The 17,356-nt window shown below is 37.3% G+C and overlaps 2 protein-coding genes across 2 annotated transcripts; both read left to right on the top strand.

Moving 5' to 3' along the window:
* The first annotated feature begins 458 nt into the window (after positions 1-458).
* LOC133725301 (uncharacterized) lies at positions 459-2,712 on the top strand. Its single transcript, XM_062152510.1, has 4 exons — positions 459-936; positions 1,287-1,379; positions 1,423-1,741; positions 1,854-2,712. The coding sequence occupies exons 1-4, from the start codon at positions 459-461 to the stop codon at positions 2,710-2,712; spliced, it is 1,749 nt and encodes a 582-aa protein (XP_062008494.1).
* Positions 2,713-13,025: 10,313 nt separating this feature from the next.
* LOC133724452 (UDP-rhamnose/UDP-galactose transporter 4) lies at positions 13,026-17,199 on the top strand. Its single transcript, XM_062151199.1, has 6 exons — positions 13,026-13,228; positions 13,824-13,997; positions 14,718-14,902; positions 14,986-15,186; positions 15,550-15,711; positions 16,621-17,199. Exons 2-6 carry the CDS (start codon positions 13,871-13,873, stop codon positions 16,939-16,941), a joined length of 996 nt encoding a protein of 331 aa, XP_062007183.1. The 5' UTR covers positions 13,026-13,228; positions 13,824-13,870; the 3' UTR covers positions 16,942-17,199.
* Positions 17,200-17,356: the final 157 nt, after the last annotated feature.

Raw genomic sequence — 17,356 nt, 5'->3', positions numbered from 1 at the left:
AGAAGTGATTGCTGCGGTCTCAGGTTTCTTTGAAGATGGGTTTATCCTCCCAAATTTCAATTCCAGTGTCATCACTCTTATTCCGAAAACGAAAGAAGCCGATAGAATTTCAGATTATCGCCCAATTGCATTAGCTAATTTTGTGTTCAAGGTGATCACGAAAATTCTAGCAGATAGACTTGGCTCGGTGGCTTTAAGGATTATTTCTCCTAATCAAAGTGGCTTTGTTAAAGGTCGTTCTATTGTTGATCCAATAATTTTGACATCTGAATGCATCAATATGTTAGATCGAAATTGTCATTGGGGTAATATTGCCATAAAGTTGGATGTCAGCAAAGCCTTTGATACTTTGGATTGGGATTTCTTGCTACGAGTTCTTCACTCATTTGGTTTTGCTTCAGTCTTTATAAACTGGATACATAATATTCTCAAATCTGCCAAACTCTCAGTTCTTATAAATGGGCAAACTTGTGGTTTCTTTGACTGTTCACGTGGAGTTCGGCAAGGGGCCCCTATCCCTGTTATTATTTTGCCTTGCGGAAGAAGTCTTGAGTCGAGGCTTATCTCGCTTGGTTTCTAGAGGAAAAATTACTCCCATTGCTACTCCGAAAAAAGTGTCACCTCCATCTCATGTTCTATTTGCTGATGACATAATGGTGTTCATGCAAAGCAACTCTCGTGGTATTAAGGCTTTAATGAGATTTCTTGATGAATATGGGGCTAATTCTGGGCAAATTGTGAACAAAGCTAAGTCCTCTCTTTTTATTGGTAAATATGTTGTTCGACGGAAAGTTATTATCCAACGACTTTTGGGTATTCGTGAAGGATCTCTTCCATTCACTTACCTGGGAGTTCCAATTTTCAAAGGATGTCCGAAGCCAGAATATTTTTGTGCAATAGCTGATAAGGTTCGCTGCAAACTCTCTTCTTGGAAGGGTATGCAGCTATCCCAGGCGGCTCGTCTTCAATTAATTTCTTCGGTAATCCAAAGCTTGCTTATTTACAGTTTCCAAGTATATGAATGGCCTCGTTCACTTTTATTGAAAGTTCAAGCTTGGACTCGTAATTTCTTCTGGTCAGGTGACCCTCTCAAGAAAGGGTCTACATTAATTGCATGGACTAAATGTTGTCTTCCAGTTGATCAAGGAGGATTGGGCCTAAAGAATTTGTTCACTCTTAACCGAGCCTTGCTCCTTACCAGATGCTGGGGCATTATTCAATTATCTTCCCCTTCAGCTCAATTCTTGCGGGATAGATTTTTTACACTTTCTTTTCACGCACTACAGTATTATCAAAGATCTTCGGTTTGGATTGGCCTGAAGAAGCTTTGGCCAATGTTTTATTCCAAGATTCATTGGCTGGTAGGAGATGGAAAACAGGTTCGTTTTTGGTTAGATAATTGGCTTGGCAATCCAATTTCAGTTACTCATAATCTGGGTCTGGAGCTGCAACCTTTCATTAAGGAGCCAGTGTGCAATTTCATCACAAATGGAAATTGGTCGTTGCCTTCTCTATTCGTTTCTTCCTTCCCAGCCTTGGCCAACCAAATTTTGGAGGTTTCGCTGCCTATTAATAGGATGGTTGATAAAGCAATTTGGCCTGTTTCAACGTCAGGTCAGTTCACATCAAAGGATGCTTATATTTCTATTTCTACCTCCAACCCAATTATACCTTGGTGCAAATTCATTTGGCATAAAGCAGTTCAACCGCAAAAGCATGGCTACTTGGAAAGTTCTCCATGGTAGAATGCTCACAGATGAATTGCTACAGAAGAGAGGTTATTCACTTTGCTCTAGGTGTGATTTATGCTGTGAAAATGTTGAATCTTTATCTCATTTATTTTACAACTGCAGTGTGATACACAGTTTTTGGAGTTGGATTTTTCAGCTTTTTCGCTTGAGTTTTTCGAATCAGACAGAGGATCTTGGATTATTATCTCCAATGGTGCTTGACTCTTTGCCCGCTCCGTCTAGAAAACTCTGGTGCTTTGCAGTTTGTAATGCCATCTGGTGCATCTGGACTGAGAGAAATAAATTGAGGTTTGATGATAAGGTTTTTTCCTTAGCTAATTTCAAACACTTTTTTCTTCTTTCATTCAAGGACTCTGCTTCTCTTTATTTTGCATTGTGCTCTTCGTCTCTGGGTTCTCTGCCAGCCTTCCAGTTACTGGGTTTATCACCTCTGCGGCTCAAAGCTCCAAAATTTATACCAGTAAGATGGGCCCCTCCTCCTGTGGGTTGGCTGAAGGTAAACACTGATGGGTCATTTCGTAGCCCAGAGGTAGCAGGTTTTGGAGGATTATTTAGAGATTCGGATGGTCTATTTAAGGGTGCCTTTGCCCATAGAGTCATTGTTAATAGTGCAATTGATGCTGAGATTCTGGCAGTCATTGAGGCTCTTCGTGTTGCCTGGGCAAGAAGCTGGACACATATTTGGCTTGAAACAGACTCAACTCTAGTGGTTCACTATTTCAATTCGCCCAATCTAATACCTTGGAGGTTCAGAGTGGAATGGTTGAACTGTCTGCACTTTACTCAATCCATACATTTTCGTGTTACTCATATTTATAGAGAAGGTAACTCTTCAGCTGATGCTCTTGCTAATTATGGTGCTCAAAATGATGGCTCTATTTGGTGGACTTCACCTCCTAGATTCATTGCTGGATTCTATGGTCGGGATCTATCTTATGTTACTCATTATCGTTATGTGTAAAGACATAGGTTTTTATTTGCTTTTAGTTTTGCTAGTGTCTAGGAAGGGGGTTTGTCTCTTCCTTGGATTGTTTTTTGTGGTTGGGTTTTGGTCTAATCCCCCCAACTTTCTTTTTTTTTTGTATTTGTCAACTATTCTTCTATTAATAAAATAGGGGGATGGGGGGTGGGTTCCCAGAGTGTGGCAGACCCTTCTCCTTCGGGATTGAGGGTGGGACTTGTTCCCTACATTGTTTGCCTCCGAGGAACTAATATCGCCTAATCCCTTATTATTTCAAAAAAAATAAATAAAATAAATAAATAAATTTGGTGATGCTATTTTGATAAATGGTTACTGGTGTGCAAATTGTGAGAATGTTTTGGCTGAAAAATGATGACAGTAAGAAAATTTTTCTTTTAAGCAAATCGAGTTCCAAAAGAAAATTTTGTAATGCATCATCTTTTCAGTGGCATAAGAGACTTGGTCACATTTCAAAACCAAGATTGCAAGAACTTGTGAAACAAGGCATTTTGCCTACTTTAGACTTCACTGATTTTGAAACTTGTGTTGACTGTATAAAAGGCAAAATGACAAATGCTAGAAAAACAAGTTCTAAAAGAAGTGAGCATTTGCTTGAATTAATTCATACAGATATTTGTGGCCCTTTTCCAGTTAACACAATATGTGGAAACTGTTATTTCATAACCTTCATAGATGATTTTTCAAGGTTTTGTTATGTCTACTTGATTTCATAAAAATCACAAGCTTTGGAATTTTTCAAAATCTATAAAGCTGAGGTTGAAAAACAATCTGGAAAATTGATTAAGGATATCAGATCAGATAGGGGAGGTGAATACTTTGGCAAGTATACAGAACAAGGACAACACAAAGGTCCTTTTGCATTGTATTTGCAAGAATGTGGAATAGTGGCACAATACACAACTCCATATAATCCACAGCAAAATGGAGTGTCAGAAAGGAGGAATAGGACTTTGATTAGCATGGTGAGAAGCATGATAGTAAGGTCTGCATTACCAAAATTTCTGTGGGGAGAAGCATTGAAGACAGCAAATTATATTTGCAATAGAACTCCAAGCAAGGTTGTGCTTAAAAACTCCTTTGGAATTATGGTGTGGTTACAAGCCTAGTTTAAACCATTTCCATGTGTAGGGCTGCAATGCAGAGGTGAGAGTTCATAATGTGGCAGATGGAAAGCTTGATTCTCAGTTAAGTGGTTATTTTATTGGCTACTGTGAAAAATCAAAAGGTTTCAAATTTTATTGTCCAAACATAAGCACGAGGATTGTGGAGTCACATAGAGCCACATTTTATGATGAATTGTTTGACAACAATGCAAGAAAAGATGCAAAAAAGGAGATGGTAGCAATGCAGAATAGCAACAAAGCCTTTGAAGAATGGTTTGTGTACCAGGATTGCAGTGCCTCAACAATCCTAGACCAGGACTGCAATAACAATTCAGTTTCAGAAAATGAAGTGAATTTGAATCCTATTCCAGAAAATGAAGAAACTGACTGTGCAGCACACCAAGTTGAAAATATAGTGCAGAATGGTGTTGAGAATGATGATGCCACAGTTGCTCAAAATGATCAAAGTCAAAATAATGAAGTGCAAGGACAGCAAGTTAATCAACAAGATGAGATAAATGCAGCATCACATGTAGAAATGTCTCAACCTATAGCCTTGAGAAAATCTACAAGAATCAGGAAATGTGCTATACCAGATGATTACAAGCTGTACTTGACAATTGAAGAAGATAACTTAGAAGATGAAGATGATCCCATCTCAGTTGCAGAAGCTATGCAGTCAATAAATAGTGAAAAATGGAGATTGGCAATGGAGGATGAACTTCAAAGTATGGCTCAGAATGGTGTATGGATTTTGGTTGATAAACCACATGACTCTAAACCTATTGGATGCAAATGGGTGTTTAAAACAAAGAGGGATGCTGATGGCAAAGTGGAAAGATTTAAAGCAAGACTAGTGGCTAAAGGCTACAATCAGAAAGAAGGAATTGACTATAATGAGACTTTCTCTCCAGTTTCAACCAAAGATGCATTCAGAGTTGTCATGGCTCTAGTAGCACACTTTGATATTGAGTTACACCAGATGGATGTCAAGACTGCATTTTTGAATGGTGATTTGCATGAAGAAATTTATATGTTGCAGCCAGATGGTTTTGCAGAAGATGAAAGCAAGGTTTGATATTGAGTTACACCAGATGGATGTCAAGACTGCATTTTTGAATGGTGATTTGCATGAAGAAATTTATATGTTGCAGCCAGATGGTTTTGCAGAAGATGAAAGCAAGGTTTGCAAGCTCAAGAAATCAATATATGGTCTTAAGCAAGCTCCCAGGCAATGGTATCTCAAGATTGATAAGGTAATCACTCAATTTGGTTTTTTGGAAAATAAATTGGATGAGTGTATTTATCTTAAGACCAGTGGGAGCAATTTTATTTTGCTCATTCTGTATGTTGATGATATTTTTCTTGCAAGCAGCAATAGTTGTTTGCTGAAAGAAACAAAAGAAACAAAAGCTTTTTTGTTGAGTCAGTTTGACATGAAAGACATGGGAGAAGCACATTATGTGCTAGGCATTGAGATAACCAGAAATAGAAAGCAATATGCTTTAGGTTTATCTCAGAAAAATTATGTGGACAAGATATTGCAGAGATTTGGGATGCAACGCTGCAAATCAGGTGATGCACCAATGTCTAAAGGAGATAGGTTGCACAAGGGTCAATGTCCAAAGAGTATGTTGGAAATAGAGAGCATGAAGAATGTACCATATGCAAGATTGGTGGGGAGCTTGATGTATGCTCAGATTTGTACAAGGTCTGATATTTCATTTGCAGTAAATATGCTTTGAAGATTTCAATCAAATGCAGGCCATGAACATTGGATAGCAGGTAAGAAAGTTCTGAGATATTTAAAAAGGACTAGGAATCATATGTTGGTGTATAGAAGATTGAATGATAAAGAACTTGAAGTAGAGGCCTACACAGATGCATCTTACAAATCAGATATGGATGATTTGAAATCTACATCTGGTTATATATTTCTTCAAGCAGGTGGAGTTATTTCATGGAAAACTGCAAAGCAAACCTTGACAGCCACATCAACTTTTCAGGCTGAGTATATTGCTATTTTTGAAGCAACAGGACATGCATTGTGGTTGAGGAACTTTATTTCTCATTTGAAGTTAATAGGTTCTGTAGAAAGGCCTATGGTGATTTACTGTGATAATGCATCAGCAGTCTTCTTTTCAAAGAACAACAAGAGGTCTTCAGGTTCTAGAAATATTGATGTTAAGTACTTTGCAGTGAGGGAAAGTGTTAGAGATAATGAAATAGAAGTTGTAAAGATTGGAACAAAGGAGCAGTTGGCAGATCCATTGACCAAGGCTTTACCAGTGGCTGAGTTTGTAAAACATGCTGTAAATATGGGAGTTGCAAACATCATTTGATATTGAGGAACATATCAGCATTATCTCACAAGTTAGTATTGACTAGTAGTTTTGTTATTTAAGTTGTGATATGATCAATAAAATGCAATTATATTATTAAGGTTTTATCCAATTAATTATCAGCTAAAATCAAGTTGTACAACTTTCAGTTTGCAATTTATTGAATGGCAATATATATAATGCAGATTGTGATAAAATTTACAGTGGAATATAATTTGCTTAATTTACTTCTATTAATTTAGAAATTTTGGTAGGACTTTAAACATACAAGTGTATAATTGAATGCATTCATAACACAGGTGTGTTTATACTGTTGCTGTAACTGAGATTCATGTGATTTTAGTCTGCTGCAATGTGATCTTGGAAAACTAGTGTTTATTCTTATTCACTGTGACGTTCTTGGGTTCCTTGTAGTTGGACATCATTGACAGAATCTAGATTACCAAATTTAAATAACCAAAGTGTCTAAACTTGCAGTGCACATTTTAAGTAGATTAGTTCTTATGTGAGTGTATAAATATGCATTCAGCTACAATTACAAATCAATGTCAAGTTCAGTGGGAGATAACCACTGCAAATGGTCTAGTGGTTCTTGCCTAGTTGGGTGTGCTCCCCAACCTAGGTTCGAATCCTGAAGCTGTCCAAGTGGCCAGGCACTGTGCTGCAATGCACAGTTGGAGCATTTCACATGCGCCGAAGGGGTTTATCTTGGGTCTAGGAAGCCTTTGGGTTCCCCTTGACAAAGTAAAAAAAAAAAAAAAAAAAAGTTCAGTGGGAGATTGTAAGCAAACTAGCATTGCTTATGGAACAAGACATTGATTAGAACTTGTATTCTGCATATACATTTCATATATATGTAATTAATCTAAGTTTAGACTATAATATAAGCTGATGAAATATTTCATTTTGTGACAAGCTTATCTGGTATTTGAATTTAAATTAGGGTCCTTGACCCAAAGCACCAAAATTGGCTATAACTATCCCACTTACCCCAGCCAGAGATTTTTATTCTCACTAACCCAGTTTAAAAGGAAATGACAACTTTGCCCTTAAACTAATTAAAAAACTACATCATGCCACTCTCTCATCTCTCTCCTCCCTCGATCCGGTTTCTCTCTCTCCCCCCAATCTCCAGTTTCTCTCTGTCTCTCTCCCCCCAATCTCCGAACCGGTTTCTCTCTCTCTCCCCCCCCCCCCACCTCTGCAGAGAACAGAGAACAGAGATAGAGATGGTTCGCGTCATCAGAGCTCAGCGTAAGGGTGCCAGGTCCGTCTTCAAGTCCCACACCGACCACTGCAAGGGTCCGGCCCGATCTCCGATCTCCGATCTCCACCGGTTTCTCTCTCCACCGGGAGCGACGTCATGCAGGAGGAACTTCGTGTCCGGGCTCGAGTTCTTCTCTGTTGTATTGGAGTCGCTGGACGCGGCAGTGCCGGGCAGCGACATGGTGAGGAAGAGCGAAGAAATTTCTGTTGAGGCCGAAGATCAAGGCTCGGCGGTGTTTTTTTTTTTTTTTTGTCTATTTGGATGGAGCTTTATCGATGCAAATCGAAATGGTGCTAGTGTGCAACTTCTGTTTTTTTTTTTTTTTTTTGGAATTGTGTGCAAAACAAAAGTCCCATAAGGAAAGAAAAAAGAAAAAAAATGCTCTGTTGCCCCTCAATAGTAGTCTATTGGGGGGCAATACATGGCTGATAGTCTTCTATTGGGGGGCAATACATGGCTGATAGTCGTCTATTGGGGGGCAATATGGGGCAATAGAGGTCTATTGGGGGGCAATACATGACTGATAGTCTTCTATTGGGGGGCAATACATGGCTGATGGTCGTCTATTGGGGGGCAATACATGGCTGATAGTCGTCTATTGGGGGGCAATACATGGTTGATAGTCGTCTATTGGGGGGCAATAGATGTCTATTGGGGGCAAAAAAACTTTCCCGTGAGATTTTCAGCAAATTCCGGTGGGAGGCAGCCGGTGACCGGAATCCGGCGACGGTGACCGGATTCCGGCGAAAGTTGGCCGGATTCCGGCGAAAGTTGGCCGGATTCCGGCGGCCGGTGACCGGATTCCGGCGGCCGGTGACCGGGCTCCGGCGAAGTCTCCTATGGTTTCTCTCTCTTGCATTTTCTCTATCTCTCTCTCTAAGTAACAAAGGGGTGAGGGGTAAAATGGTATTAAAAAAAAATTAAAAACAAAAAAAAAATCTTAATGGGGTATTAGGGAAGACTCCCTTAGAGTGTATTGGGTAAGAGAGAATTAAAAAAACTTAATGGGGTAAGTGGGAAAAAAATCTCTAAAAATGGTGTAAATGGATAAAAACCCTTTAAATTAAGTTGCAGTTGAAAGAGCAGTTAAAGTATGATAAGCAGTTGAGGTATTGCAGCAGTTTCTTTATGGATGAAACTAATTTGCAAAGTTGCTATATATATGTCAGATTGGTCCCTTCTGATGCATGTGTGGTTCTTGTTTTAGTCCCATATACTAAGAGAACATAAGGGTGAAATCAGGAGAAGGCTATCATGCATGGACAATGGAAGTGCATCGAGTAAGATTTTGCATTAATGTTCTTGTGTTCTTGTTTTCTGGAGATTCAGGATTGATACAGCACTTTCAATCCTAATCATATAATTTACATTTTGTCGATTTGCAGTAATCTTAGTTACATGTATTGATCTAGTATAGGTTCTTAACTATATGTTTGTGATTCTTCAAGTTTGCTATTTCTATCATCAATCAAAAGTTTTGAATCTCCTTCAATTTCCAAATTTGTGAAACCATGAATGATTGCAGCATGAATCCAACTCTTAAAGCTAGAGCTTCAGATGTCACGACACTATTTAAGCCTAAATTTTTAGAGGCAGCAAGAATTGGATTACCACGTTCATCTCTAAACATAAAACCATCAGCACCGAGATGATTAGATTTAACATATCCATCAAAATTTAATTTTAAGAAACCTGAAGCAGGAGGGTGTCATTTGATCATTTCTAGGGATGGCAAAAATCCCCATCGGGTAGGGTACCCATAGGGTATTCGACCCTAACGGGGAGAAATTCGGGGGAAATCGGGTAACGGGGATGGAGATCCCCAGTATTCGAATTCTGAAATTGGGTACGGGGCGGGGATGGTATTTTTATCCCCATCCCCATACCCACCCAATAAGAATTATCTGAAATACATATATATATATATATATATATATATATTATTTATTATATATATTTTTGATATTATTTATAAATAAATATTTATATAAACTTCATCTTTTTGTCAATATTTAAATTCTATTAATAAATATGTTCAAAAAAAGGAAGATTCTTTTAATAAAAGATCTTTATCAACATGTTAATTTTCCTTGATTGAAATAAGAAATTTATTTTATTTTGATGTTTGATTTTAACTTCATATTTTACAATCCATAATTATTTGTATAAATTTTTATATAATAAATTAGTAATATTGTTAACGGGGATTTGGGCGGGTACGGGATGGAGAATGAAGTCGGGTATGGGGATGGTAATTTAATCCCCTTACCCTACCCTCCCTATTGCCATCCCTAATCGTTTCTCTATATTTGACCTCTTTATAGGAGGGCCATTAAAAATTTTATAATTAGAGAATAAGGTGGAGGCTAAGTACATTATTACCTAAATATTTAGGATCCTTTTTGGGTTTTTCTAAAAATGACATTGTCTCTATTAATTCAAATGCTGTAAAGGGTACATAAAGCAATAGAAGGATCATTGAATTTAGAAAGCAAATCCAACCAGTCAATAAAGGACTTAGTCCAGTTTGTTAGGTCTAAATTAGGGAAAAAAAGCTTTCCAGACCTGAAGAGAGAAACTAAATTCAAAAAACAGGTGCTTAATTTTTTTTTTTTTTTTAGGGCAACGGAAGACTAATCCATTGATCGAAAACAGGTGCTTAATTGATTCAAGAGTATTATGACAAATAGGCAAGACCTATCGATACTAAAATTGGAATGAATATTTATTTAAAAAAAAAAAATTGGAATGAATATTGTCTCTAGTATCTCTTCCTGATTAATTGCCATCTAAAGATTTTGATCTTAGGTGGTAGGTAGCATTTTCACATTTTGTTCAGAAGGTTAGATCTAGAGTGAACTTAATTTTGTAAATTAGTTTTGATATTCAAGGGATGGATAAGTCATCAACGCTGATCAAATCATGAAACTTTCCTAAAATTACCTTCACTATATCCTGATCATGTTCCTATTTAAATGGGGAATTCTCCTCAGTGTGTTCAAATTCAAAGGGTTGAATTGAATATTGAATATGGCAGAGACCAGCAAGTTGAGTATTGAGTGTTCATGACTTCTCCTCACGTTGTTAGTTTCAAACTTTACAAAATAAAAATGACCAGAAAAACAAGTTCACAAAACAGAATATCATACCTCCATTCTTGGTCACATTACACTTCACAGAGCCACAAAAGTTTCAGAAAAGCTGAACACTAAGTGTAAGATAACTCTCTTACTTTAGAGTGACTAAAAGATGCTAAATAATTTCAAACCAAAAAAAGGAATAACTTAAGGGGGGATAAAGATGTCACTAAAATAATCAATAATGTGCCTCTTGGATTCAAATCTGTGGCCTCGAGGAATATGTTATGTTCCAATTAAGCTAAGTTTAAAGAAGGGTATCTTCTAGAAGAAACAGAGGGATCATCAAAGTAGGAGAGGAGAAAGAATGAACATTATTTTGAAGAGTCATCTTACTAGAGTCAATAGATCTGTGATTTGTTAGGCAAATCCAAGTGGAAAATAGGAGACATAATGAGGCACCAAACTCTAATGGACCCAAACATTAGAATCTTTGCGCATAAGAAGCATATTGGGAGGTTGAGGTCGGCACATCATGATGCAAAATTGGGGGGTCATCAAACCCATTTCTATAGAGAAAAGTACAAGAAAAGGACTTTTATGACACTAACAAAGCAAGAAAATGACACTACGTGCCATCCTAAACACGTCAAGATCCTATAACTTTCTATAAATCAAATACATAATGATCAAATAAATTTTTTTTTTTTTTTTTTGAGAATGAAAAAATTTAAAAATATGGTTCCACAGGATTAATAATTTTCTAGAAGAGTGTTAGATACTATTATTTTATATAGTTCCAAATAAAATCTCATGTAAATAAAGAAATATCATTACAGTGTAGACTATGATTCTAGTTAGACCTCCAAATTTAATATTTGGACCTCCCTAATTTTTAAAAAATTTTAAAATCCAAATCTACCCCTGAAAAAAAAAAAAAAAAAGGAAACTGAGGTCTTCAAGATCGTTGCTGTCACTGCTCCTGGACATAGGAGAGTGATTTCTGGCTTATGACATCAAAGTTTATTCCTTCAATCTGCTAACAACGGGATGGATTACAATTAAGAACCAAAGCATATTGAACAAAAATCCCATAATTTCTTCATGCTTCATTTTGTCCTTTGCAATTATTAGAATTGTTTTCATTTTGAAATCTGGGTAAAGCGTTATTCACAATTCAATATACCTTTGGTTGTGAATCATTCTCAGTTCTCAACTACTATTGCTACTTTAATTGGTCTTGATTTTCTGTATGAATTTTTGTTAAGGTTTATTAATCAAAATTCAAGGTGAGAGCTTAATGAAAGCTCCTTCAATTCCCATCCTCCATCAACATCGATGGAAGAAAACAAAAAGAGGAGAGAGAGAGTTTGATCAACTTAGGAGTTCGGAGATGAAGTCATCCATCTTGCTTCACAACAATTATGTTAAGAGTGTTTTGGTCGACATAGAGAGTCACAAGGTTTAGCTCGCAAAGATAACAGTTGAGACGGGGAAGAGGAGGCAAAACTGAAAAAAGAAAAAATATGGGCAAAATTGGAAGTTTGATGTGTAAAAATATCAAAGGAGGTCCATATAGCAAATAGAGAGGTCTGAATAGAACCACCCATTTATTTATTATAAAATTAAGATCGGTATAATTCGAACTTGAGACCCTAGGATGGTCACTGTTTTAGCTAGAACTACCCACTAAACTTGAGACCCTAGGATGGTCACTGTTTTAGCTAGAACTACCCACTAAACTAACCCGCTCAGTGATAGCATTTCAGTACTACAATTGAAATCGATAATATCAGTTGACTACTCCAATGCCAAACCCAACCAATATAACTCGGAAGTTGCTAAACAACGTTATCCCAGTTGTCCAAATTTGCAAAGCTTCAATGTCGGTCAACCACGCGAACACGAGATTGTTTTTATCATCTTTAGCCCACAATTCCATATATCCCAAATCCATTAGCAACTGGAGAGAAAATTGACAATAAAAAAAAAAGAAAAAAAAGAAAAAAGAGAACTCGAGCAAAACCGCCAAATGTGACTGTGATTGGGAGCAAATATAGTCACTTCCAAGTTCCAACTACATTTTGTGCAACCGAAGAGAAAATATATAGATAAATCAACAATTACATTATCAGCTTGTTTAGGCCAAACTAACAATCTATCAACCCAAAACTGATGAACCGTTGATCAAGCCAACTATAGATCATTCAATTTACACTTAAAAAGTTAAAATTGAAGTCCTACATTCACAATAAACATCGATGACCAACACAAAAGCGAGAACGAGACGATGCCCAAATTCAAATTGTCCACATGCCCTTCACCATGACTTATCTAACGCATTAGGGTCCCTAATGCATGTGATTTCCAATTTCTTTATTGCACGTATATCTCAAAATACATAAACTTCAAAATTAAAATTAATCCCCAAATTAGCCCCAATTAGATCACAGATTAAAATAAATAAATAAAAACCAAAAAGAAAAAAAAGAAAAGAAAAAGAAAAAACGTAGAGAGACAGTTCGTTCATTCACTTTCTCACAGTTTACGTCTCAGTGTCTGTCTTTAATGGCGAGGACGGCGTTCTTCAATTCCACAATTCTTGACGTTCTCTCCACCTCTACCTCCTCCTCCTCCTCCTCCTCTTAACTCCCCGATTCCCGAGGCTCCCCAATCTCCTTCGATCCTTCTTCTTCTTCTTCCGAGGTTCGTCCCTGCTCTCAGCTTCATCGCACTTCCGATTTCTGTTGATGCTTTTTTTTTTTTTTTTCATCTGCGGCACATTTTGCCGGGAAAATCAGATGCCGGAATGTCGAAGATGGATTCTTTGAGATTTTGGACTTCCGATACTGTTGGATTGCTGCTTGTTACTTGCATCGAGTGTTTTTTTTTTTTTTTTTTTTCAATTTGGTGTTGCGTTTTGTGATGGATCTAATTGGGAATCGTCGTGATTTGGCTCAATTTGATTCTGGAAATGAATTAGCTTTTGATTTTTGTGTGGTAGAGTAGCTCTGGTGTTTGATTAACTGAATTGCTGTTCAAATCTGGGATCAGCTTGGGAGAATTTTTAGTCTTTGTTCATGTCTCTGTAGATTATTTTGAAGTGTTAGACTGCTGATTGTTGTTGTTGTTGTGATTTTAGTTTGTTGTGTTTTCGATTAACATTTGCGGAATTGGTGTGAGTAATGGGGTTGGTTTACTTGAAATGAGAATGTTTCGAGTTTATTTTGTTTTGTGTTGTTGTTTATGGATGGAACTACTGGTGTCTAATATTTGTGTGTGTGCGCACTGGTCTGTGAAGACTGGGCAGTGAAGAATCTAGGGATCGATTGGGAGATATAGGTAAAGATGAGTGCCGGCAAAGGTGATAGGAAGGCGACTCTTGACGCCGCCTCATGGCTCTTCAATGTGGTTACATCTGTTGGAATAATCATTGTCAATAAATCATTGATGGCTACGCATGGTTTCAGTTTCGGTACGTTATCTGTGCTACATGATCTTCTTCATTTTCATTGCCGATCTAATCGTTTTTGCCTGAAGCTTTTCATCCTTTGATGCCGTGTAAACTGTAATCATCCATCCTCTTTCCCCAAGTAAATGTAAAGATGTAGGGGGATGCCAGAGCCATAATTGTCTTAATGATATATTACTTGTACAAACCATTGAGTAAGGGGAAGGATTGGGGAAAGAGGGTACATGAGCTGCAAGCTCGTTTGGAAGAAAATGTGAATATGGCAATAAACAGTTCAATCACTCTGTACATTTCCGCATTATTTGAGTAGCAGTTTAAAATTGTGTAGACATAACTGATGAAATCCAGTGATGGTTGAAGTAAATATATCTTCATATGTCTTAGTAATGGACAGATAAACTTATAGAACAGTTAATTGGGTAACTTGAATTTGAAACTAACCTTGCATAACTTTATAGTTGTCAGATACATTGCATAAATTTGACTAATGAGGTTATATATGATCAAAAAAACATATAGGATGGGCACTACACACTACATACACAGTGAAAGGACAAATCTAAACTAAGGACTTAAACATGGATTGGCAGGATGATATATTATGTAACAGTTATGTTGATAAGTCTCCAAACACTAGTTACCATCGAACAATTCTATTTGAGTTCTTACGTCGTAGTTGTAACCTGTAAGGTTAGTTTATGACATTTTCTCTATATACTGCAGCCACAACGTTAACGGGTCTGCATTTTGCCACAACAACCTTATTGACACTTGTCCTTAAGTGGCTGGGATACATCCAGCCTTCCCAGTTACCACTGCCTGAGCTTTTGAAGTTTGTTTTATTTGCAAATTTCTCCATAGTTGGGATGAATGTGAGCTTAATGTGGAACTCTGTTGGATTCTATCAGGTGTGTGCTCATGAACTAGTAAATAATACGTATTCTGTTTTTGTTATATAGTTCTAATAATTTTCATGTTCTTTTATTTTCAGATCGCGAAGCTGACTATGATCCCAGTATCATGTTTTCTAGAGGTTGTCTTGGACAAGGTCCGATACTCAAGGGATACGAAGCTTAGCATAACATTGGTTCTCCTTGGTGTTGCAGTTTGTACTGTTACTGATGTGAGTGTTAATGCCAAGGGTTTTATAGCTGCTTCAGTGGCAGTTTGGAGCACTGCCCTACAACAGTATGTAAGTAGCTCGTAAACTTAATGCATGATCATATGTACTGCATGAGGATGGAATGGGTTAGGGGTCATTAAGAGCGACTCCTTGCCTCCTAGGGCTGCACAGATCCAGTTTCAACTTAACTGAAGTTTCTTATTTGTATCTGTTATTTCGATTTGTACCACGTCATAAATGTTAACATCCTTCAACAACCTAAAGATAATATAATAGGCATCCTGTTTTTAAGTGGTTGGGCCTGGGAGATATGTATATCAGGGTCAATCTGTTATCAATGTGTAATATCCCAACGAAGGATTGAATTGAACCATGTTGTCCAAGCCCCAAGCTACACTTGCTTGACATTTTTCAATATCTATGTTTCTGCAGTACGTGCACCATCTTCAACGGAAGTATTCTCTTAGTTCTTTCAACCTATTGGGACATACTGCACCAGTACAGGCTGCATCTTTGCTGATATTAGGTCCCTTCGTGGACTTCTGGTTGACAAGCAAAACAGTTTATGCATATGACTATCATTTTGTATCAGTGGTGAGTTCAATACGATAATTGTATTTTCCTAGATTGCATGCCTTCACATATATATATATGGCTACTCTCATCTAGCCTTTACATGTGTGTGTGTGTGTGTGTGTCAGTACTCAGTAGTATCCTTTCAATTTTTCATGCTCATTTGCATATGTTTGTTTAAGTTCAATTACTTTTCCTGAACACATCCCTCAATATGACTCTTTAACTTTTTACTTTCCAAATAATGCTGGTCTAATCAGGTTGGTTATTTAGATTTATTGCATTCCACGACAAGTCTGCATCTCCATATATTTAAGTAATTCTATTTGCTAGATGAATTATTGCTTCAATTTATAATGTTACCCCGTTTATGGTGTCAAGCACTACATACTTTGATTTGAACTTCATGATATTTTTTGTCTATTCAATGGACAATGGGCAGCTCTAATCTGGTGAACCTGAAACTTTGTTCTCTACAGATTCCATGAGAATTTTGTGGTGACAAATCAATTAGTTTGGCATTATTATTTATTAGGAAAGAAAACTACCTTTCCTGTCTCTGAATTGTATCAACCAGTAGGGAGCCAATCCATATCAGTGCACAAAACCGTTTGCCACCTCAAGCCACCAATAGTGCATGAATCCTTATCTTGGTGGCCTTTCACAATCTTGAGAAAAACCTTTTCTATTACAAAACCTTCATATATAGAATTCTGTTTCTCCTATGAAATAACAATGTGCAAATGTGCAACTTTCTCATTCCTTTGGTTTCTTCATCATTCATCATGTGGACCGAGATAGGATAGTCCTACAACAAATAAAGCTGTACACGTGTATGTCTATGAGCATAAATGCATATACATTCTTGCCTATAGCTACCTGTGACTTGTGGCTACCATTATTGATTTGGGCTGATATTGTCTTCTGCAGTCATTGATTCTCCTATCTTGCACCATTGCGGTAGGAACCAACCTCAGCCAGTTCATATGCATCGGCAGATTTACTGCTGTGTCATTTCAAGTCCTGGGCCATATGAAGACGATTCTAGTCTTGATCTTAGGATTCATATTCTTTGGGAAAGAGGGTCTCAATCATCAAGTAGTTTTAGGTATGTTCATTGCAATCATGGGAATGGTATGGTATGGCAATGCTTCATCCAAACCAGGAGGCAAGGAGCGTCGTTCCGCTCCAAGCAAATCCCAGAAGAAAGGCACTGTATCAGAGTCCTCTGAAGTGGATGACAAGGTATAGAATATCAGAAAAGGCTGTGCCTACAGTGGGAGAAAATGGAATGAAATAGAGAGCATATTAGGTCAGCTGATTGAAGGAGCTTCTTCACATCTACAAGGCAAATCCCTCAATTTTTACACTTTTTTTTTTTTCACCATATTTGATATTTGTATTCTTGAGTTTACCAAAGTGAAAGATAAAGTTGTATGGTGTAACAGTTCCCTTGTACCACTATAATTTTTTAATATTAACTTATTATAAAATCAATTTCAGAGACCATCCAAGTCCTCCACCCCACCCTATTTGCTTGAATTCTAAAGTGCTTTCTCCTAATGACTTAATGAGAGCTAGTTCTAACAGTTCATTTGAGACAACCGGTTATATACACTTGTTTCTATTTCTTTTATCACGTGATTCAGTCTTATGTGTTTCCATC

Source organism: Rosa rugosa, chromosome 1 (genome assembly GCF_958449725.1).
Source record: "Rosa rugosa chromosome 1, drRosRugo1.1, whole genome shotgun sequence".
NCBI classification, from domain to species: Eukaryota; Viridiplantae; Streptophyta; class Magnoliopsida; order Rosales; family Rosaceae; genus Rosa; species Rosa rugosa.
This window is presented reverse-complemented; position numbering and strand designations above follow the sequence as displayed.